The 23,920-nt window shown below is 40.4% G+C and overlaps 2 protein-coding genes across 4 annotated transcripts in view; both read left to right on the forward strand.

Moving 5' to 3' along the window:
• klhl21 (kelch-like family member 21) overlaps positions 1–23,920 on the forward strand; it is a 129,562-nt gene that overhangs the window by 83,543 nt on the left and 22,099 nt on the right. The gene's annotated exons all lie outside the window — the stretch shown is intronic.
• LOC109931579 (telomere zinc finger-associated protein) lies at positions 8–23,463 on the forward strand. The gene is made up of 7 exons (XM_048615245.1): positions 8–147; positions 5,356–6,331; positions 8,452–8,563; positions 10,063–10,155; positions 11,307–11,393; positions 22,155–22,282; positions 23,351–23,463. Exons 2-6 carry the CDS (start codon positions 5,358–5,360, stop codon positions 22,182–22,184), a joined length of 1,296 nt encoding a protein of 431 aa, XP_048471202.1. The 5' UTR covers positions 8–147; positions 5,356–5,357; the 3' UTR covers positions 22,185–22,282; positions 23,351–23,463.

The raw sequence follows: 23,920 nt of genomic DNA on the forward strand, positions 1-23,920 counted from the left end.
CCGGCAGGCTGCGCATGCTCAGTTTGTAGGTCCCTTTTGACAGCTGTTTGGAAGATGGCATTTTCATTTTCTCTGAACACTTCAAACTAGGAACCTAATTTACATCACATCCATTTCTAGCAGCAGTCAGAGAATATCATCCTGCAGGTAGGCAAGCGTGAAGTTAACCACAATTAGATAAATACATCCTTTTTAGTGTTAATCAACGAACCCCACTGCTTGCAATCTCTGCTGCTTTGGGAAGATTTATTCAGCATCTGGAGAGAAATCGGGCTTTAGCCCCACTTCAGAAGGGCCTATGTGTAACTGAATGCATGGTATGCTTTGCTGAGTTTCCTAAAAGCTCTTTGACATGTTTTATTGTATAGAGTTTTGATTCAAATTAATTTGGCCTAAATAGGCCTTTCATTAAAAATGATCTGTTGAACTTAGTTACTAAAAAAAATATAGTACCAAGTTGAACTGGATGCAACGTGTGTGTATGCTTGAATAATGACCAGTCTGCAGAGATAATTAGTAATTCATTTTATGCATGTCTTTGCCACACAGTACCTGAAATAACTGTTCAGAGGCTGGTGTCCCATCACCAAGTCATCCTTTATTTACTCCTGCACAGTACACCGGCTGTGGCCAGCCAGTTTGGAATCAGTCCCCTGAGCTGAGGAGATTCTAAAACCCCTGTTTATATTTCTTTTTCTCTTTTTTTCCTTCTGTTTTGTAGAGCTCCCTCCTACACAGTACGCTGGCTTTCGCCAGCCAGCTCAGAGTCAATTCTCAGCTGAGGAGGTAATCCCCTGTTTATATTGGTCAGCCATGGCTTCCTGATTGACCTGGGTTAACAACCCCAATCAAGGATCTTGTAATCAATGAGATCCACCTGGTTCCGATCACGACAGTACCCTAATTGTTGTTGCTAAATTCATTCAATATAATTGTTGAACCCGTAGGGTTTCTTATAGAAGTACTATGGCATTGAAGGAGGCCATTTAGTCCATCATGTCTGCACCAACTCGTTAAATGGGTATCATAACCCACTGCTAATCTCTTGTGTTTTTGCCATACTGCAATCAATAACTTGTTGGTACATCCCTGTCATCAATTCATGACTTTTGTGTTGCTGTTATGTTGTCCCTTTCTCCGAATCAGGAAGCCTAAGCTGAAATCCCACCTGCTCCAGAGATGTACAGTAACATCTCTGAATACGTTGACTAGAAACTTTCTCCCTGTCATCAATCGGTAAAATTCCTATATCTGTTCTTGGTGAGGAAGATTGTTAAATCCTCTGTGATGTTGAGTTATTCTCATATGCTTGTATTGTATAAATCTATCATAATCATAGAATCATAGTCCTTGATCACCAATGCTGCTTCTCTGCTCTCCAATACAGTGAAATTAAACTTTTTGTTCCCATTTTCAAATTGCTCTAGCCTCTCCATGTGCTATCCCCTACTAATTTACTCAACTTTGTATCTTCTCTTGAACCCTTAAATCTTCCTCTTGCATATTGCCTTCGAGCTTTCCACAAGTAATGACAGGCATGTGAGATAGTTAAACGTAATTGTGGAGGGCAGTTATGATGTTTGACAATGTGCTGACCTGTTCCATAAACTGAAGCTGCAAATAGGAAAATTATGTGAATTGTTGAAAATTCTGGATATTTTCTAACTAGCCTCTTCAGAAATGTTATCACATAATGTGGGACTAGAATGTGGGACACTGCCACTATGCCACAACAGCCCTAACACCAAAATCAGACACAGTGTGGACCATATCCCCCCAAACCTTTCCTATTCATGTACTTATTGAAATTCCTTTAAATGTTGTAACTGTGCCTGCATCCACCAGTTCCTCTGGCAATTCATTTCATACACAAGCCACTCTGAGTATAAAGGTTGCCCCTCATTTCCTTTTTAAAATGTTCTCCTCTCACCTTAAAAGTATGCACCCTAGGTTTGAACATTCTCACCCTAGGGAAAAGACCCTTGCTTTTCACCTTATCTATGCCCCTCATTATTTTATAAATCTCTATAAGGTCACCCCGCAACCTCCTATGCTCCAGTGAAAAAAGTCCCAGCCTATCCAGCCTATTTTTATAACTGAAAACCTCCATTCCTGGCAACATCTTGATAAATATTTTCTGAATCCTCTCCAATTTAATAACATCCTTCCTTCTGGGAAACCAGAACTGTGCACAGAACTCCAGAAAAGGCCTCACCAATGTGCTGTATAACCTCAACAGGATGTCCCAACTTCTATAGGTCTGAGCAATGAAGGCAAGTGTGCTAAACACCTTCTTAATAATCCTATCTAACCGTAATGCAAATTTCAAAGAATTATGTACTTCTACCCTCAGGTGTCTCTGTTCTACAACACTACCCAGGGTCCTACCATTGATTGTTTTAGTTCTCCCCTTGTTTGTTTTACCAACATGCAATGCCTCAAATTAAACTCCATCTGCCACTCCTTGGCCTATTGACCCAATTAATTAAGATCTCTTTGTAATCTTAGATAACCTTCTTCACTGTCCACTATACCACCAATTTTGGTGTCATCTGCAAACTTACTAACCATATCTCCTATATTCTTATCCAACTTGTTTATGTTAATGACAAACAAAAGTAGACCTAAAATCGATCACTGTGGAACACCACTGTGCACAGGCCTCCAGTCTGAAAAACAATGCTCCACACTGACAGGTGGGACTAATTTAGTTTGAGAACATAGTTGGGGTGGACTAGTTTGACTGAAGAATCTGTTTCCATGCTGTATGACTGTATGATCTTATCCATTGGGCCACATGACCAGTGGACTTATAGTTAAATATAAGCTGTTGAGGTTCAAGGACAGAGTAATTCCTTTTATATTTTAGAAAGTTAGAAAGATTATGAAGTTTTAGAGTTTTGCATGCTCATACAGAAATCTATTATACCTGTGCCTTTCTCTGCAAGCAATCTAGATCTGTTCCAGTTTTGAAATATGTTTGAAATATTTAGCCTTTAACTGTAAAAAGCTCTTATGATTTCTGTTTCCAGCACTGAGCCCTGCAAATCCTAAATACTTCTGTCCGTTCCCATTTCCACTGATGATGAATTTTGAAGTATTTACTCTCTAAATTGTGTGCACTTGCAACAAAGTGTGATGGAAACCACATTTCTATTGTAGATAGAGAAATATACACTGTAAAAATAACTCTCACTAATACTTGAATTGTAGCTAGATCAATACATTAAATACATTGTCAAACCATCTTGTTTTAAACATTAATCTCTATAGACAAGAAGTGTGCATACAAACCCACTGCAACTTTGAAGCAAAAGAATTGGATCCTGTAATAATGTAACATACTAATACTGATACTTTCAGTGTTTCACTGTCAGTAATTACAACTCTTAGATTGCTGACGACACAATACCCGTAGCAATATGTAAGAGAGAGACCTCTGGCATCTTGGGATTTTTAGCAGTTACGTACTTGTGGCATACAAGATACACTGTAACAACTCCCTAAGGCTCCTTAGGGAGCACCTTCCAAACTCTCAACCTCCACCATCTAAGAGGACAAGGGTAGTAAATACATGGGAACACATACCCCTCCAACCACTCACTATTCCTGACTTAGAAATATATAATTGTTCCTTCACTGTCACTATGTCAAAATCCTTGAACTCTCTTTCTGATGACACAGTGGGTGTACCAACACCAAATGGACTGCAGTGTTTCAAGTACACAGCTCACCACCTCCTTCTGAAGGGCTTTGGGATAGGCAATAAATGCTGACCCAGCCAGCAAAGCCCACAAGACTGAAACAAAATCCTATAATCTATGTTTTGGTTCATAACTGCAGTAAGCAGTACTGCTGGTTTTGAGTGTGCAACTAGTAAAGACATGAGGAAGTTCTCAAGAAAGAAAGACAGGCAGCTTTTATATAGCAGCTTCTGCGCTCTCCAGAGGTACCAAAATGCTTTAATGAAATGTATTACAACAGTGACTGAATCTTAAAAGTAGGAAACACAACAGAAAGTTGGTACATGACAAACACCCACAACAGCAACGTGGTGATAACCAGGTACACCATTTTACTGAGATCATGGAATAATCATTGGCCACATCACAGGGAAGAACTCTGTTGTTCCTTTTCAAATCAGTTTAATCTTGGGATCTCTTACAGCTACTTGATAGAGCATCAATTTTACATATCTACACTGGAAGAAATGACTGTATAGTTTCAAGTCAGGATGATGAGTGACTTGAAGGGGAACTTGCAGATGGTGGTTTTCCCATGTAGCTGCTGTCCTTGTCTTTGTAGGTGGTAGTCGTTGTGCTGCACTGGGAAAGCCATCCTGGTTAATGGTCAAGTCTGTTGTAAGACTTGAATCCACAACCTTCGAACTTGGAGGCGGGAATGCTACCCACTGAAGCATGATTGACACCAAAAGAGTAAACTCAAAGGCAGCATCGAGGGAAGTTGCTTGTTATAGTCAGGTCCATTTAAGTTGATAGTTGATCCATACAGAGAGCCCAGGGGATCAAACCTCTTAATATTCACACCCACCATGTAGAATCCTAATGGACATAACACTTTGCCATTCACTCCTATTGCAACATTCCCAATTGATGAAATACATGATATAGATTACTAATGAACTGAACATTCCTGTTCAATCCACTGTTTCCCAACCACAGTGTGCGGAGATTAACAGAAACTGTTACCCAGATATCTGTGGTTTTGCCTACTGCTTTTGAATATTGGTAGCTGATATTGTCTTTGCCTCAGTTGTATGGTACAGACATTAGTACAAAGTGATCTTGTGCTTGTTATTGTCTGTTCTTGTTTAGACAGAGTTTTGATCAAATGTATCAATGATCGTGGGACAAGAATTACATTCATCTGCAATAAATTTATATTTTATTTTAAATTTATTGGTATCCTTTGATTTTAATATCTCTTGCTTTAAAAGAATAATATTAACTTTTTAGGGTTGAAATTGAAGACATGCATGTGACATTGCTGAAATGAACAGCTATTATTATTTAAAGGTGTTAGAATGACAGAAGTACCATAAAATCTCTTACTAGGAGTGATCAGAAGTTGGATGGATGAAGAGATTGCTAAAATTAAATGCTGGGGCATTACTGACGTGTTTCTGAATTTGGAGCTTTGACACATGGCATTGACAATGTAGCTTTACACTGTAGTAATCTATGCTGAATCTGCTGTAGGACTGTTTGATGGAGCAGTATAGAGGAAGCTTTACTCTGTTTCTAATCCTGTGTCATTCGAGTGTTTGATAGAGTAGTGGTAAGAAGATTATTCATCGTTTCTTGCAATAAACAATGTCTCCACTCCTATTTTTAGATATGGAAGACCATTTTTCCAAACATAGCAAGAGAATACTTCATGCGTTGAACAAACAACGGGAAGATGGTAAATTTTGTGATGTTACACTGGACCTGGGTGGCCATTACTTAAACGCGCACCGTAGTATCCTGGCATGTTGCAGTAATTTCTTCCACAATATCTATGGAGCTGGCACATCTGCTGAAATCAATCTTCCTGATAGTTGCACTGGTGTCTTGGGTCTTCTGTTTGACTTTATATATACAGGTGAGCTTCAGTTGACCCAAACAAATGTCTCTGAAGTGCTCAGTGCAGCGGAACTCCTTTCAATCCCTGATGCTATTCAGGCTTGTCACCATTATCAGCAGAAATTTGTTGAAAATGAGAGAAGGAATGAAGAAACCTCATGCAGCCAAGCGACCACTGAAGATAGATCTGTGAAGGTACCAATAGAAGCTACAAAACAGAGTGGAAATGTTGGAGTTCCTGCAAAACAAATCACAGTCACACAAATCAGACATTTTGGCAGAAAGAGCAACAGATGCAATGATAAACGAAAACTCAACTTGCTTACTGAGAAGCAGAAAGATAAAATAAGAACCTTTGCTATTAAGAAAAGGTCTAGAGAATCTTTAATCTCCCATGAAAACCAAAACTGTAATCAGGCAAAGGGCAAGGAAGGTGGCTTACGAGACAATGATGAGGAGAACGGTCGTGAGAGCACCAACGGGAACAGCAATCCTACAATGGACGTGGACCTGGTCAAAGTCGAAGAGGATGAGAAGGATGAAGATATGAATGATAGAGGAGAACTAGACCATGACTACATTCCAGCCAGGCACATTTGTAAGAAACAGAGAAAAGACCCCACGCAAGGACTGGACAGACAGAAAATCAAAGCCTCAGAACCAGCAAACAGAAGGAGTGAACCTGCAGAGTGTCCAACTTGTCATAAGAAGTTTCTCAGCAAGTATTACCTCAAAGTTCACAACAGGTAAATCAACTGCTGCCAGTCACAACGTTTAATTGTTGAAGTTAATGAATGTGCTGTTATCTCATGTCTGGGTGATATGGAAAAAAATTGAAACTTAGTGGCAAGTGCAGATAGTAATATTATCCCACTGACTTGATTATTCAGGAGAGCAAAGCAGGACTGATTTATAATCATCATCTGAAATCAAGCATGAAATTGCTGGCCTAAACTCACTCCCAAGTTAAAGTAAATTATAGTATTCACTGCTGTGGAGGTGGAGGCACTTTTACATTTGTCTGTTACAGGGCATGTTGGTCAAAGTACGTTGTAGATCGGGTATAGGAAACACGCTGACTAACTAACAACTGCAGGGTAATCAATCCTGTTTGGTTTGAGCATTAACTTACACTTCATCACCCAAAGGTAACAGTAGAACTAATCTTTACCACCTCTTCCACCTCATCCTGCCTGCACCTCACAAAACCAAAGTAGTGAAACTACATTTTTTTCTCCATATTCAATTTTCGAGTAGAATAAATATTTCTACTCTCAGGATTTAGCCAGTTAGTTTGGGATAGGGTAGCTTGTGGGTCATGAATTTTAACACACAGGCACTGTTCAGGGGAAAGTCAAGACATTCAAAGAAAAGATATTTTAAAAGGGATTAGTTAAGAATGGCATCATGGTCTGCGCAGATATGATGGGCCAAAGGGCCTGTTCCTGCGCTGTACTGTTCTATAAAAACTGTCTTTGCAGATCTTATACTTACTGTTCTCTAGTACAATTGAAATATCCTCTGTGCATATTCTGAGTTTACCATGAAGGACTGTCGTTCTTAACCTTTCCCCACGCCTGAGGTGTGGTGACCCTCCATTGTCTCCATCATCAGTTGTCTCTCTCTGAAAGTGGCCCCATATGGCAACTTTATTCATGGTGAATAAAAATTTACAGCCATACAAAAGAAAATAGGATTATTGTGGGATTGGTGAGGGACCAGCTTTAATCAAAAATGCTTTGCTGTTCTGAGAAAGTATGCAAATAAATAAGTGGTCACTTGCAGCTTCTTTCATCCACTTTCTTAAATGATGTTTCCTGCAGATCCATCATCATCCTTCTTCCCATTCTTCCACTGCCTAGATGCTGATGATGGCACAGTTTTTCTTATTGAGAGCTCATTGAAGTATCGTCTCATGACTATCCTAACTTGGCAAGTTCGTACTCAGTGTGCAATTTGTCTTTCAGGAGGAAAGCAATCATTAACTTCATAGAATTGTGGAATACAGAAAGAGGCCATTTAGTCCATCACATCTGTGGCAGCTTTTTGAAATTTCAAGGGCTTCAGGGAAAGCATTATGAATGCAGCCTTGCCTGCATTGCCCATATCTGTGAAGAGGTTTCAAGAAAGATAAATCTAGAAATAATTGTTTGACCAACCTTAACTAATGCCACCAGAACAACACTAAAGTCTCCTTCCATACCCCACTTCACAACAACTTTGTAAATGACTCTGGATGTTGATCACTCTGTGTGGAAAACTTCCTGTTGTCAGTTCCAAGTTAGCATTTCATTTGTTTAAACGTGTGCTTGCTTGCCTTATTCCTGCAGGCTTGTATTAAATATGTTCCAGATTAGTCTTCTCAACGTTGTTCACTATCTGAACTTGTTCTCAGAGCTCAATTATCTTCCTTCATAACTCCAGAGACTGGTGATGGGTATCAGTCTCATGGTTCTCTACACTTCCCGGATTTAAATATGGGCGGAACTGCAAACAGTTGCTAAACTCCTCAATCAAATTCAGGATAATTTTAACCATCTCAGTGTTGAGTCAATCTCCACCCTCAGGCCAGATATTTAGTACAACAACAGTCTGACTAACCTGCAGCTTCCGTTTGTAAGGTGATTACTACAAACTAACATACAAATATTTCTCCTATAACACGATAGTTGCGTTCTTGTATGACCTCGCGCCATAGAAAATCGCAATATAGGGAAATCGCTATAGAAAATGACTATACCTGTACAGCAGAAAGTTTGCGCTATCCAAACAGCAGCCACTATTCATCAATCATGTTACAGTGGATTCGCGTTAATGAATTATAGCAAAAATACCTATATTCCTAACATGATTGTTTTGTCTTCAGGAAACATACAGGAGAGAAACCATTTAAATGCACCAAGTGTGGAAAGTGTTACTTCAGGAAAGAAAACTTACTTAAACATGAGGCTAGGAACTGCGTGACCAGGACAGGCGTGGTATGGAAACTAGGTTTTTACATGTCTGTCTTTAATTGTTGTATTTTTGAGAGAATTCGCGTCAATCAAATTAAAGGTGCTAGTTGCAGCAAGCTTTAGCAGTAATCCACATCTGGCACCAATATGTCTTTGAAGTTGTATTTACAATTCCAATTTTGCCAGTTTGTTGAACTATGTGGGTCTGGGAAGTTTTACAATCAGTGTTTTTACCTCAAAAGTGGATAAATATTAAATCAGGAGCAAATTACTGCAGATGCTGGAATCTGTACTGAAAGCAATAAATGCCGGCAATCACAGCGGCTCAGGCAGCATCCATGGAGAGAGAGCAAGCTAATGTTTCGAGTTATCTCGATTTGAAACATTAGCTCGCTCTCTCTCCATGGATACTGCCTGAGCCGCCGTGATCTCCAGCACTTGTTGTTTTCAGTAAATCTTGAATCAGAACAGATCTGTTACCAGAAACGTGTGATTCATAAAAATTAATCGGAATAGATATGTAAGAAAATGAAAACTTTTATTTACATAGCACCTTGCAGAACTAATGATTATTCCAAAGAACTTTACAACCAATCAATTGCTTTTGAAGTGTAGTCACTGCTGAAATGCAACAACTAATTTGAACACAAGGTCCCAGAAACCAGGAAAGAGATCATGATTAACCTGATATTGTGATATTGTTTGAGAGTTAAATATTGGCCAAGACACTGGGGGATTTCTCTTGCTCTTCTTCAGAGAGTGATAATGAATCTTCAACTTGCTTCTGAAAGGACAGACAGGACCCATATCTGATCTGGAAAATCAGTGCAGCAATGAGAGTATAAGCTTAGATTCCTCACTCAAGTCTCCAAAATGAAGCTGAAATCTAAAACATTCTGATTCAGTCGAGATTGCTACCCACTGAGCAAAATGCTTTCACCTGCTCAAACTATAAACCTGGCTGCTGAGGATCCATTGTCTGTACCTGGGCAGTTGATCTTAGTCGAGTAGTTACAGCTTTGACATCTTTATATACCTAGAATATAAAGTTGTCTTATATATTCCGTGCTCACTATCATCCCTTGCACCTCAATGCACCAATTTCAAAATCCCTGTTTTTGTTTCCTCCTCCAGCCCTACATCTCAACCTGTGTTGTAAAGTCTTCAGATTATGGTATCCTGCTCGTCCATCAGCAGAAGAGTTGTCACTTTCTGAACTCTTTCTTTCAGAATGTTCTCCCTGGACCCCTCCTGTACAGCTACAGTTCCCCCAACATTTTAAGACCTCATAAAGCATATGCTTTCAATTGCATCACCCATCATCTCTTGCAGCTCTTCACTGCTGCTTGGTCTCCATTGCTGACCTACGTGGGGTCTTGGTGGGGGCGTTTTAATCCATTAAATAGTGCTGTACAACTGCAAATTGTCAAGAGAATGAGAACAAATCCGTTGATTGACTAAACCTCTTTTCCTCTAAAAACCAACATAATTCTGATCGTGCTTTTTTGTTTTTCTCCCCACAGATTTACACTTGTCATGAATGTAACAAGACATTTAAAGGGCGGATGGAGTTAAGGAACCATCTGGTATCTCACACGGGTGAAATGCCCTTCAAGGTATGTCCAATGATTCTGATCAGTCATAGGCGGCATCAACTAATCTCAGCTCGACTTAGCATTTTGAAGCTACAAATAACTAGATGAGTGAGGGAAGATGGAGACAGAAATTACCCTGGGTTCTCATTCCTGATAACTATCCAGTATTTATCTATGAAGGTTTTGACTGTAATATGGCTGTTAAGGGTGAGGTACAAGGTATATCTAGTCAGGGTGGCTAATTGATGCTTGTTACAATAGAGGGCAGCAACAACCATTGTCTGATGAATGAAGGAAATGAGTAAATAGGAAATAGAATCATACAACACAAAAAGAAGCCATTTGGTGCTTCATTGCTTTGACAGCTCTTTAAAAGACATTAGTCCCACTCATTTTCCACACCCTGCAATTCTTACATTTACTTGTAAAAATTATTATTAAATCTAATTCCACCATCCTTTCAGGCATGCACTCTAGGTAACGACATATGTTGCGCTTAAAAATATTATTCATTTTGTTACTAGTTCTTTTGCCAATCACTTTAAATCTATGCCTTCTTGTTACCAAGCCTTCTGCAACTGGAAGAAATTTCCCCTCATTTATTAAAACCCCGTAAAGATATTTATCATTTAACTTCTGTACTCTGAAGAGGAGAACCACAGCATCTCCAGTTTCTCCAAATCACAGAAATCTCTCATCCTTAGTACCATTCTGATAAATCTTTTCTGCACCCATTCCAAGACCATGATATCCTTCATAAAGTGATGGTACCTAGAACTGGACAGAATATTCCAGCTGGGGCTTAGAAGTGTTTTATAGAGGCTAAGCACAATGTAATGAAAGATGATGGAAAGTCATAAAAATAATAGGCAAAATGCTGAAAAAATGCAGACAATTTATGCAGATGTAATGCATGAGCAGTACACAATACATGAATAAGGTTTACAGGGTTTTTATCTAGATGCCAAATATCCAAAGTGCTAGTTGTGGTAAAAGCATCTTATTTGACTCCAATAGAATTTGCTGTGCTGCAAATACCAACACTTTTATATCAGAATGGTAATAGGTACAGGGAACAGTAAGCTTACAGTGTTTAACCAGCAAAACATTTTTTAATTTAGTCCTTGTTTACCTCTTCTAAATTCTGTTATCTATGTGCTTAAACTTCTCAGTGCCCCTCGTGTACTCAGCAGTTCATGCAGAAAAAAGACCTGCAAATTCACATGATCAAATCTCACGGAGCTCCCAAACCATACCCGGTGAGTAACTAGTGGCAAGTTATAATATAGTGTACCTGTATTTATGTGGCATCTAAAAGCATACTGTACATTGGTGCACTGATAATTACGTAACCAAATCAGTAACAGCTACCCACCCTGTAAGAAGCTCTGGACTGCACCACACGTTAATTAAACATGGATCCATGGATCCATTTTGATTTAAGCTATCGTGTGAGGAAGGCAGTGTGTGGAGACAAGGTTCTTGAGAACGTTTACGTCATTTCATTGCCACCTATCTGTTATTGGGAAATTGACAGAATCCATTATTATGAAGGTGTAGCCTTAATAATAATAAAATCATATTGGGATCAGGCAGAGTCAACACTTCTTTTAAAAGGAACATCATGTTTAACTCATTTATTAGTATTCTTTGAAAAAGGAACAAGCAAAATGAATAAAAGAGAACTTGTGGATATGATGCACTTGGACTTCCAAGAGGTATTTGATAAGGTTCCGTATCAAAGATTACTGTTCACAATAAGTGCTTATTGTGCAAGAAATACCATATTAACACAGATAAAGGATTGGTTAGCTAACAGGAAGTAGACATTAGGGATAAATCGTTCTTCTTTCAGGTTGGCAAGCTGTAACTAATGGAGTACCACAGTGATCAGTGCTGGGACCAATCTATATCAATGACTTGAACAAAGAGACTAAGTCTATGGTAAATAAATTTCTGGATGATACCAAAGTAGGTAGGAAAGTGACAAGTCAAGAAGTGGCAAAGAACCTGCAAGAGATATAGATAGGTAAGTGAATGGGCAAAAAAATTAAAGTTAAATGTGGGAAAATATGAAGTTTTTCACTTTGAATTTCCATTCTTTCTGACAATGTTGCAGAACTGTGAGGTACAGAGGGATCTGCGTGTCCAGGAACATGAATCACAAAAAGCCAGTATGCAGGTAGAACAAATGGTTAGGAAGGCAAATTAAGTGTTAGCATTTATTGGAGGGGAATGAAATATAAAAGTAGGGAGATTTTGCTGCATGTGTGCAGGGCTTTGGTCAGACCACATCTGGAATAATCTGGACATTAGGGACCAGGAGAAGACCATTCAGCCCATCAAGCCAGCTTCACTATTTAATTAGATCATGACTGATCCTTGATGTCAACATTATCTCCATATCTGTTAGTCAATAGTCTACAGAAATCTATTTATTTTTGTCATGAACATGCTTAAAGATTCCTTTTTCTTTTTATATGTGAGCCACTGCAGTCCGTTTGGTAGAACCACAATACCATTAGGAAGGGAGTTCCCAGAATTTTGACCCTGCAACACTGAAGGAATGGAGATATATTGCCAAATCAGGATAGTGCATAGCTTGGATGGGAACTTGTAGGTGGTGGTATTTCCATTGATTTGCTTCCATTGTCCTTCGAGACGATATTGGTCATGAGTTTGTAAAGTGCTGTCTAAGGAGTCTTGGGGGATTTCTGCAGTATATCTTAGACCATAAAGTATAGGACCTGAATTAGGCCATTTGGCCCAAGAGTCTGGTCTGCCATTCGATCACGGCTGATATGTTTCTCGACCCCATTCTACTGCCTTCTCCCCATGACCTTTGATCCCCTTACTAATCAAGAACCTATCTACCTCTGTCTTAAATACGCTCAGTGACCTGACCTCCACAGCCTCTGTGGCAATGAGTTTCACAGATTCATCACCCTCTGGCTGGAGAAATTCCTCCTCATCTCAGTTCTGGAGGGCACTTTGAGGCTGTGCCCTTGGGCCCTAGTCTCTCCTTCCTGTGGAAACATCTTCTCCTTGTCCACTCTATCCAGGCCTCTCTGTAGTCTGTAAGTTTCAGTGAGATCCCCTTCATCCTTCTAAACTCCATTGAGTACAGACACAGAGCCCTCAATCACTCCTCATATGACAAGCCCTTCATTCTTGGGATCATTCATGTACACCTTCTCTGGACACCCTCCAAAGCCAGCACATCCTTCCTTAGATACTGCTCACAATATTCAAAATGTGTTCAGACCAGAGCTTTATACGCCCTCAGCAGTACATCCCTGGTCTTATATTCTAGCCCTCTCAAAATAAATGCTTACATTACACTTGCATTCCTAACTACCAACTGAACCTGCATGTTAACCTTAAGAGAAATCCTGAACTAGGACTCCCAGTCCCTTTTGTGCTTCAGATTTCCAAAGCCTTTTCCTGTTTAGAAAATAGTTCCCCCTCTATTCTCCCTATCAAAGTGCATAATCTCACACTTTCCCACATTATATTCCATCTGCCACTTCTTTGCCCACTCGACAAGCCTATCCAAGTCCTTCTGCAGCTTCCCTGCTTCCTCAACACTACCTGTCCCTTCATCTACCTTTGTGTCATCTACAAATTAACAACAATGCCCTTAGTTCCTTTGTCCAGATCATTAACATATAACGTGAATAGTTGTCTCAACACTGACACCTGCGGAACTCCACTAGTCAACTGACTGCCATTCTGAAAAAGACCACTTTATTCCCACTTCCTTTGTCTAACTTGCTCGTTACCTCCTCAAAGAATTCTAACAGATTTGTCAGGCATGACCTCCCCTTGACAAAGCCATGCTGACTCAGCCCTATTTTACCATGTACTTCAAGTACTCTGGAATTTCATCCTTAATAATGGACTCTAAAACCTTAGCATTGACTGAGGTCAGGCTAAAATACCCGTAATTTCCTGCCTTCTGCTTCCGTCCTTTTTTAAATAGGGGTGTTACATTCACCATTTTCCAGTCCTCTGGGAGACTCCCTGACTCCAGTGATATCTGAAAGATTGCAACCAATGCTCCCACAGTCTCCTCAGCTATGTACTGGTGTGTAAGTTGATCTGATTTATCCATCTTTAGATCTTTTAGTTTCCCCAACACCTTCCCATTAGTGGTGGCCACTACACTCACCTCTGCCCCTGACTCTCTTAAAGTCCTGGTATGCTACTGGTGTCTTCCACCATGAAGACTGATGCAAAATACCTATTTAGTAGCTCTGCCATTTCTCTGTTGCCTATTACTACTACTTCAGTCTCATTTCCCAGTGGATCAATGTCCACTCTTGCCTCTTCCTCACCTGTTATAGATCTAAAAAAACTCTTGTAATCTTCTTTTATATTACTAGCTAGCTTACCCTCAAATTTCATCTCCTTTTGTTTTGGTTGTCCTGTGCTAGTTTTTAACAGCTTCCCACTGATCATCATATCGTATGCTTTTCCTTTCACTTTTATGCTCTCCCTGACATCCCTGGTCAGCTGTGGTTACCTCATCCTCACCTTAGTTATGTTTCCTCTTCCTCAGAATGAATTTTTGCTGTGCCTCCTGAAGTACCCTCAGAAGTGCCTGCCATTGCTGCTCCACTGTCTTCTCTGCTAGGCTTCCCTTCCAATCTTCTCTGGCCAACTCCTTGCTTATGTCTTTGCAATGACCTTACTCAATTGTAATCCCATTATATCTGATTCGAGCTTCTCCTTCTCAAACTGCAAGGTGAATTCTATCATATTATGGTTACTGTCCCCTAGGGGATCCTTCACCTTAAGATCCCTAATCAAGTCTGTCTCATTATATATCACCAAATCCAGAACTGCCTGTTCCCTCATGGTGTCTACCACAAACGACTCCAAAAACCATCTCGTAGTCATTCCACAAATTTATTTCCTTGGGATTCGCTATCAACCTGATTTTCCCAGTCTATCTGCATATTGAAGTCGCCTGTGATTATTGTAATAGTGCCTTTATTACATGCCTTTCCTATCTCCTGATTTATTTTCTTCCCCACATCCTGACTACTGTTGGAGGCCTGTACATAGCTTCCATCAGCGTCTTTTTCCTCCTGCGGTGTCTCAACTCTGCCTAAATGGATTTTGTGCCTTCTGACTCTACATCACTTCTTGCTATTGATTTCATTTCATTTCTTACTAACAAGACAACCCCACCCCTCTGCCCATCTGCCAGTCTTTTTGATAGGACTTGTTTCCTTAGTTCCTGATCACCTTACAACCATGTGTCTGTGATGCCCGCAACATCATACACCCCAATTTCAATATGCACTACAAGCTCATTAACCTTGTTTTTTATACTGCGTGCACTTAAATACAACACCCTCAGTCCTGCATTGATTGCTCCTCTCTCACAGTTGTGTCCTTATCTGTTGCACCTGAAGTTAGATTCCTGACCCTTTCCACACTCTCTTTCCTATTGCTTGTGGAAATTTTAACAACCTCTCCTGAGCCCTCCTCCCATTTAACTTTTTCCATAATTTTCCATGCAACTCCCCCACTCTATGGTTTAAAGTCCTTCCTACAGCCCTAGTTATGTAATCTTACAGATGGAACACACTGTTGCTACTGAGCATCGGTGATGGAGAGAGTGACTGGTTGTAGTGCTAGTCATGCGGGCTGCTTGGTTCTAGATGGTATCATGCTTCTTGAATATTGTTGGAAGTGCACTCATCACTTTCCTGACTTGTCCCCTGTAGCTAATGGACAGACTGTGGGGATTCAGGAGACAAATTTCTCAATATAGCATTCCAAACCTCTGACATGTTGTTGAAGTTGCTGTATTTGTATAGCTAGTCCAGTTAAGTTTCTGGTCAGTGGTAACCCTGAGGATGTTGTCAGTGGGGGATTCAGTGATGGTAATGCCATTCAATGTCAAGGGGCAATGATTAGATCTCTCTTTTGGAGATGGTCATTGCCTGAAACTTCTGTGACATGAATGTCACTTGTCACTTTTCAGTCCAAGCGTGGACATTGACCAATTCTTTCTGCATTTGGACTTGGACTGCATCAGTATCTGAGGAGTTGTGAGTGTTACTGAATATTGTGTAATCATCAGCAAACATTCACAAATCTGATTTTATGATAGAGGGTAGGTCATTGACGAAGCAGCTGATGATCGGTTAGGCTTAGAACACTACCCCGAGGAACTCCTGCAGTGATCTTCTGGAGCTGACTAGGAACAACACAACTATCTTCCATTATCCTATATATGACTCTAACCAGCGGAGTTTACTCCTTAATTTCCATTGATTAATTTCCATTTTACTAGGGCTCCTTGATGCCACAATCAGTCAAATGCGGCCTTGATGTCAATGACAGTCATTTTTACCCCACCTCTGGATTTCAGCTCCTTTGTCCATGTTTGGATTAAGCCTGTAATGAGTTCAAGAGCTGAGTGGCTCAGGCAGAACTCAAACTGAGCATTAATGGGAAGGTTATTGTTAAGCAAGAGCAAATTACTGCAGATGCTAGAGTCTGTACTGAAAACAACCAATGCTGAAGATCACAGCAAGTCAGACAGTATCCATGAAGAGACAGCAAGCTTACATTTCGAATTTCTGAAGAGTAAGAGTCATCTAGACTTAAAACGTTAGCTTGCTCTCTCTTCATGGATGCTGTCTGACCTGCTGTGATCTCTGGCATTAGTTATTTTCAGTATTGTAAAGCAAGTGCTGTTTCATAGTACTGTTGATGACACCTTCCATCACTTCACCAATTGAACTTTGACAGCCCCCTGGGCAAGAGAATTCCACAGGTTCACCACCATCTGAGTGAAGAAATTCCTTCTCATCTCCAACTTAAGTGACCTATTGCTTATTATAATATTTTGCCCATAGTTCCACACTCATCAGCCAAAGAAACATCATAAGAGTATTGCGAGTTTCAATGAGATCACCTGTCATTCTCCAAGGCTCTATTCAATTGGAAAAAGACATCTTAGAATAGGTGATTACTTACCAGGAGGAAGAGCTAAGGCAAAAATATGGATTAAAAATGAGTATAAGACTGAAACTGTAGTGATTGTAACAAGGTCAGCCTGATGGATCTCATAGAATGAGAGTTCCATGATTGGACAAGGTTAACAGCCCCAATCAGGGAGCCCTGGTTGACATATATAAACAGGAGTGTCAGAGGTTCTGTCCTATCCGAGAGCTGGCTCTGAGGAAGCCGGACCAGCTTCAAGTACAATGCACATGTAAATAAAGGATGACTTGGTGATGGGATACTGGCCTCTGTGGAGTTATTTCAGTGGCAACAAGAGAAAAAACCCTCTCCCGAATAAATTTGTTTGCAACAGTCATCTTTGATTTGGGATAAGCATTTCTTGCATCATACTGTCATTTGAGACTCTTGACTCATTTGACCCTGCTGAAGACTGGGCCCAATATGTGGAAAGAATGCATTTTTTTTCTGATTAAATGACATTGGGGCAGGTGAAAAGCACCAAGTAATTCTCCTGGCAGCTTGGAGACCTGTAGCTTTTTTGGTTATTAGGAGCCTCACGTTTCCTGAGGCGCCAGATTCTGAAATCTTTCAAGAGTTACTGGATTTAGTTAAGGAATATTACAACCCAAAACCTCCTCTCATCCTGAGACTAGTCCATAGCATCAGGTCAAATCTAGCAGTGGATTCTCATTCTACAGACATACAATTACAAGTTGGAACACCGTCTGGGAGGCTAAGTTCCAAATGCAGATGCCTTGAGCTGTCTCCACTGGCAGCTGCACCACTGATGGTACTGTTACTGGAAGAGCTTGTTCTGCTTTTAACCTTTCTGGACACCCTTCCAGTCACTGCTGACACTATCATACTATGGACGCAAGATGATCCAATCCTGGCAAAACTAAAACAGCTGGTGGCGATGGGCCAACACAACCAGAATTGAGACCAGATCACCGTAGAGGACAGCATTTTATTATGGGGAGCAAGAGTGATTGTCCAGAGCAAAGGTCGCTGCCAGATACTGGCTGAACTCCACCAGGGTCATCCAGAGGTATCCAAAATGAAGATGTTGGTGGGAGATTATGTCTGGTGGCCAGGAATGGGTGCAGACATAGCCACATTGGTGGGGTAGTGCCCAGAGTGCCCACAAGGACAAAAATTACTGCCTCTACATTCATGGGAATGGCTGGGTAGACCCTGGACTAAGTTACATGCCAACAATGCCAGCCCTTTCATGTGCTCAGGTTTATCAGGTGTGTCAGGTATTTATTGTCACGTGTACTCAATATTAAATACAGTGAAAAGTGCGTAGTCGTCATGTATAGGTGCCATTCATATTAACTTAGAATAAAATTTTTAAAAAACTAGATAACTTAAAGAGAGTCCAACTTTTCCTTCTCCACTGCTAGAGTCCCACTCTGGGCTTCCCAGCCCATGCCATGCCACTGCCTTGGGCCCGGTCCACACAGTATCAGGAATGCTACTGCCGGGCACAAGACTCCTCTAAGTGAGAAGGACATTTTACTTCAAGGGACAAAGTTTGGTGCCAAAACCACGGGAATGGCCCTCCGTGAGTTAGAAGCATAGTCAGCACACAGTTCGAGTAGGTGAGGCAATCCTGAACAATCACAAGGACCACGTGAAAGCTGAAAACTTGCAAAAGGGGGAGGAGCAAAATATACCAGGCCCCTCAGAACAGCCAGTAGGGCTGTCAGAGCCAGTGGTTTCTCCCCCTCCATCCAGCAAAGAAACCTGAGTCTGAGATGGACATGACATCGTGTCACAGCCTTGATGCCTTTACCACCTGAAGAAGGGGATGAATTTGTTCCGGGTGCAAGAGGTGGATTATGGTCTGATACACACCACCCGTGTACAAGGCAGAGTCAGAGGAACTGAACCAGACCTGGTACAAAGATGCATCAGGAGAGGCTATAAGCAAAAGAACAGGCCTACGTCCCCGGCCTTGGAGGGGGAGGCATGCAGTGATTGTAATGAAGCCAGGTGGACCGTATAGAGTATGAGTTCCCTGATTGGGGATGTTAATCTGGGCCAATCAGGGAGCCCTGGCTGACAGATAAAAACAGGAGTTTCAGAGGTCCTGTTCTCTCAAAGCTGGCTCTGAGAGAGCTGGATCAGTGTCAAGTACTATGCACATGTAAATAAAGGATGACTTGGTGATGGGATACTGGCATCTGTGGAGTTATTTCAGATATTAATGTGTTTAAAAGTATATTTCATTTTTTAAAAAAAGTGTAAATAACATGGAAAATAGAGTAATCAATTTATAAATTAAGTCAAATATGATAGTGGTGGCAGGATGGGTGATGTGTTGCTCCTGGAGTCAGGGAAGGGAGAATGTTAGCTGGGCACTTTGCTCTAGAGGGCATTCATACCCCTCAGATTAGGTAGTTCAAAATTGGTCTGAGATCGGGAACAGCAGGGTATAATTGCAAGTGAGGCAGGTCTGAGGTACCAGGGGTTACAATTGAGGACCCTCGGTCCCTGCAATTGTCCAACAGTTACAAGGTTCTTGCAAGCTGTGTGGACGAGAATTTGGACTTCAGGGAGGATGAGCGAACTGACCATAGCACCTTTGTGCAAGAAGCCATTCAAGTGGGGAGAGGAAATAGGAGCATAGTCATGGTAAGAGACAGTATCATTAGGGAGCTAGACACAGTGTTCTGAGCAGGAGTCCCGAAAGATGTGTTACCTACTTGGTGCCAGGGTTAAGGACATCTCCTTGAGGCTAGAGAATAATGTGGAGTGCAATGAGAGGGATTACAGTTGTCAACATCCACATTGTTACCAGCAACATTTCTAGTCCTATCAAAGAGATTCTTCTGAAAGATTTTGAATAGTTGGGAGCTAAATAAGAAACTATAACTTCCAAGCGAATCACCTCTCGATTACTACCTGAGGCACAGGCAATTTGGCATAGGATAAATGAAGTCATGGAGTTAAATGCATGACTCAAAGATTGGACCAGTAGAATGGGTTTCAGTTTGTGGGGTGCTGGCACAGTACTGGGCGAGAAGAGAGCTGTTTCAGTGGGACAGTCTTCTCTTGAACCATGCAGAGACTAGTGCCCTGCTCAATCAACTAACTAGGGTTGAGAGGAACTTTAAACTAAGTGAGGTGGGTGGGTCTGGGAAAGGCGAAATGTGTGCTTACAAAGCCAGGATACTGCAGAATTATAGCTAGTTGGATAACGACAGCCAGTGTAGAACAGGAAGGGACAGTATGTACAAACATTGAAAAAACAGCAGTGAATAGGGTCAAAGGGAGAAAAATAGTAAACAGGCAAAAAATTAATGGATCTTTACTTAAATACTGATAGTATTCAGAACAAAATAAATGAATTAATGGCACAAAGAGGTTAACAGGTATGATCTTATAGCTGTTGCAGAGACATGGTTAGGACGAGATCAAAGCTGGGAACTAAGCATCCATAAGTATGTGATTTCTTAAAATGATAGGAAGAAAAGGATGGTAGTGTACCATTGTTAGTATGGGATGGAATAAGTGCAAGAGCAAGAAATGATCTTGGATCAGAAGAGACAGAATCCATACAGGTGAGGCTAAGCAAGAAAAAGGGGAAGATGACACTGGCAGGAGTAGTCTGTAGGCCTCCTAACAGTAGCTGTTTGGTAGGAATGAGAAAAATCAGGAGATAATGAGGGCATGTACAAAAAGCATTACGTTAACCCTGGTGACTTTCATCTTCATGTAGATTGGGATAGACAGATTGACAGAGGTAGCCCTATGAAGAATTCATGGAGGTTGTTGGGACTGTTTTCTAGAACAATGTTGCAAATTCAGCAATGAATCAGGCTGTTTTGCATATGATGATGTATAATGAGACAAGTTTAATAAATTATGACAGAGTAAAAGATTCCCTAGGCAGCAGTGACCACAGTATGGTAGAATTTAGCATGCAGGTTGAGGGCAAGGAACTTGGGTTGCAGACAACAATGCTAAGTTTAAATAAGGGTAATTACAATAGAATAAGGGCATGGTTTGCTGGAACGGACTGGGAAAGATGATTACCAGCAAAGAAAATTGAGAAAAAAAATGGCAGGCATTTAAGAAAATAATTCTTGGCTCACAGCAGAGATATGTCCCAATGAAAAAGAAAGATTCTAAGAAGGGGATAAATTAACCTGAGAAGTTGAGGCAAACATCAAATTGAAAGAAAAAGCATACAGCGTGGCAAACGTTAATGACAAGCCAGAGGATTGGAAAGTTTTAAAAATCATCAAAGACAACCAAAACAAAATAGAGAGAATATAAACTGTGAGCGTGAACTTGAAAGTGATAAAGTAGTACAGCAACAGCAGTTTTTAAATAAATAAAAAGGAAGAGAGAGGCCAAAAGTAACCTAAGCCTTAAACAATGAAGCTGGGAAATAACAGTAGGGCACCAGGAGATTATAGAGGAGTGGAATAAATACTTAGTGTCTTCTGCTGTGAATATAATAGCATTCCAATATTACCAAAGAATCAAAGGGTAAAAGGAGTAGAGGAAGTAAATACAATAATATCACTGGAGAAAAAGTGCCAGGGAAACTGATGGAACTAAAGACTAGTATATCCTCCAGACCTGATGGGATGCATCCTAGGATGTTAGAAGAAAATAACTAGGAGCAAGTATAAATAATTTAGCCGCCCAAGTAGGCAATTCAGCCACTTGAGTCTGCTCCACCATTCGATATGATCATATTTAATCTCATCTCGGCTTCAACTCCACTTCCTGCCTGCTATCCATACCTAATTAAAAATCTGACCATCTCCTGCTTAGATTTACTCAAAGTCCCAGTATCCATTGTATACTGGGATGAATTCCACAGATTCAGCCCCTTTGAGAAAAGTAATTTCTCCTCATGTCTGTTTTAAATCTGCTTCACCTTATTCTAAAATTATGAATTCTTGCTCTTGATTGCCCCACGAGAGGAAACGTCCTCTCTATGTCTACATTGTCAGTCTCCTTTAGCATCTTACATACCTCAATTAAATCTCCTCTCATTCTTCTGAAACTAGCTAAAGAGTCAGTGGATGCACCAGCAGTGATCTTCCAAAAATTCCTTACATTTTGGAAAAGACCCCAAAGGATTGGAACACTGCCAATGTAACAAGTCTATTTAAAAAAAGGAAGGAAACAAAAACAGGTAACAATAGGCAAGTTAGCTTAATGTCTGTTATTGAAAAATGTTAGCATCTAATATAGGCTGTGATAGCAGAACAGTTAGAAGTACATAATACAATCAAGGAGAGTCAGCATGGCTTCACAAAGGGGAAACCATGTCTGACATATATATTAGAATTCTTTAAGGAGATAACACGCAATGGATGAAATATAATTAATGCAGCATTTGATAAGGTACTGGATAATGGGCTGCTTAATAACATAAGAAACAATATTAGCATGGATAGAGGATTAGCTAACTAATAGAAGACAAAGTTGGATAAGAGCGGCATTTTCAGGATGGCAACTCATAACTAGTAGAATGCCATAGTGATCAGCACTGGGGCCAAAATTTTCTACATATATATTAGTGAATCGGCTGAGGAAAGTGAACGTGCATTAGCTAAGTTTACAAATGACATAAAAATAGATGGGAAAGCAAGTGGTGAGGGTGACACAGATTCTACAGAGAAATATAGACAGGTTAAGCAAATGGGCAAAAACTTGGTAGATGGAATATAATGTGGGAAAATATGAGATCTTTAATAATTGAGAGGCTGAATATCGTTTAAATGGAGAAAGACTGCAGAAAGCTGCAGTAGAAGAGGATTTTAGTTTCTCATGCATGAATCACAAAAGGCTATCATTCAAGTTCAATGGGTACCAGGGAGGCAAATGGAAGGTTTGCCATTATTCAAGCAAATGGTGCACAGAAATAGGGAAGTCTTGCTAAAACTATACAAGGCACTGTTCAGATGACACCTAGAACACTGTGATCAGTTTTGGCCCCCGTATCTAAGAACATTATACCGGCATTTGACATAGTTGAGAGGAGGTTCACTAGATTGTTTCTGAGACAGATATTTTTTAAAATTAGTAAGGATATCAAAGGTTTTGGGGAAAAGGCAGGATTGTAGAGTAGAAGATTATCAAATCAGCCACAATCTCATTGAATGGTGAAGTAGCTAGATAGGTTGAATGGCTGGCTTCTGTTCCAATATCTGATGGTGTTTAAAAAAAATTTAACATGTAGCATGTTTCTTGTTCGCAGTGCCCCACTTGCTCCAAATGTTTCCTCACCCGCAGTGACCTACATGTGCATGAATTGTCCAGGCACCAGAGGGAGAAGCTGTTTGTGTGTGAGGAATGTGGTCATAGAGCTTCCACTCGTCATGGCCTGCAGTTGCATATAAAATCCAAGCACAGGTACATAATTCCTATGCATTCTTCTTTATGTATTGAGGCAGTTTAAAAAAAAGGCACATTGTACACAGATAGTATAAGCACAACTTCTTTGTTCTGTCAACAATTAAAAATCAAAATGATGGATATTGAGTGCTGAAAATCTACATGTGCATAGAGATTCATAATTTGCTCAATCTGAATTGTCACAATAAATTACCAAAACAAATTGCTTAACTGATACTGGGTCATTTGAGAGTAAGGATAAAGAGGGAAGATGAAAATTATACGACCGTTAGAGAAGAGAGTGCAGTGATCTTAGGTTTGGGGAAATCCAGTATCAAAATAATTATGAATGGATTATGGCAGGAGAGAATTTGTGAAGAAAATGGACTTTGCCAAGTGCAAGCTTTCTTCCACTGAGCTGAAATTAGTTACT

The sequence above is a fragment of the Rhincodon typus genome, chromosome 31 (assembly GCF_021869965.1).
Source record: "Rhincodon typus isolate 14 chromosome 31, sRhiTyp1.1, whole genome shotgun sequence".
NCBI lineage: Eukaryota > Metazoa > Chordata > Chondrichthyes > Orectolobiformes > Rhincodontidae > Rhincodon > Rhincodon typus.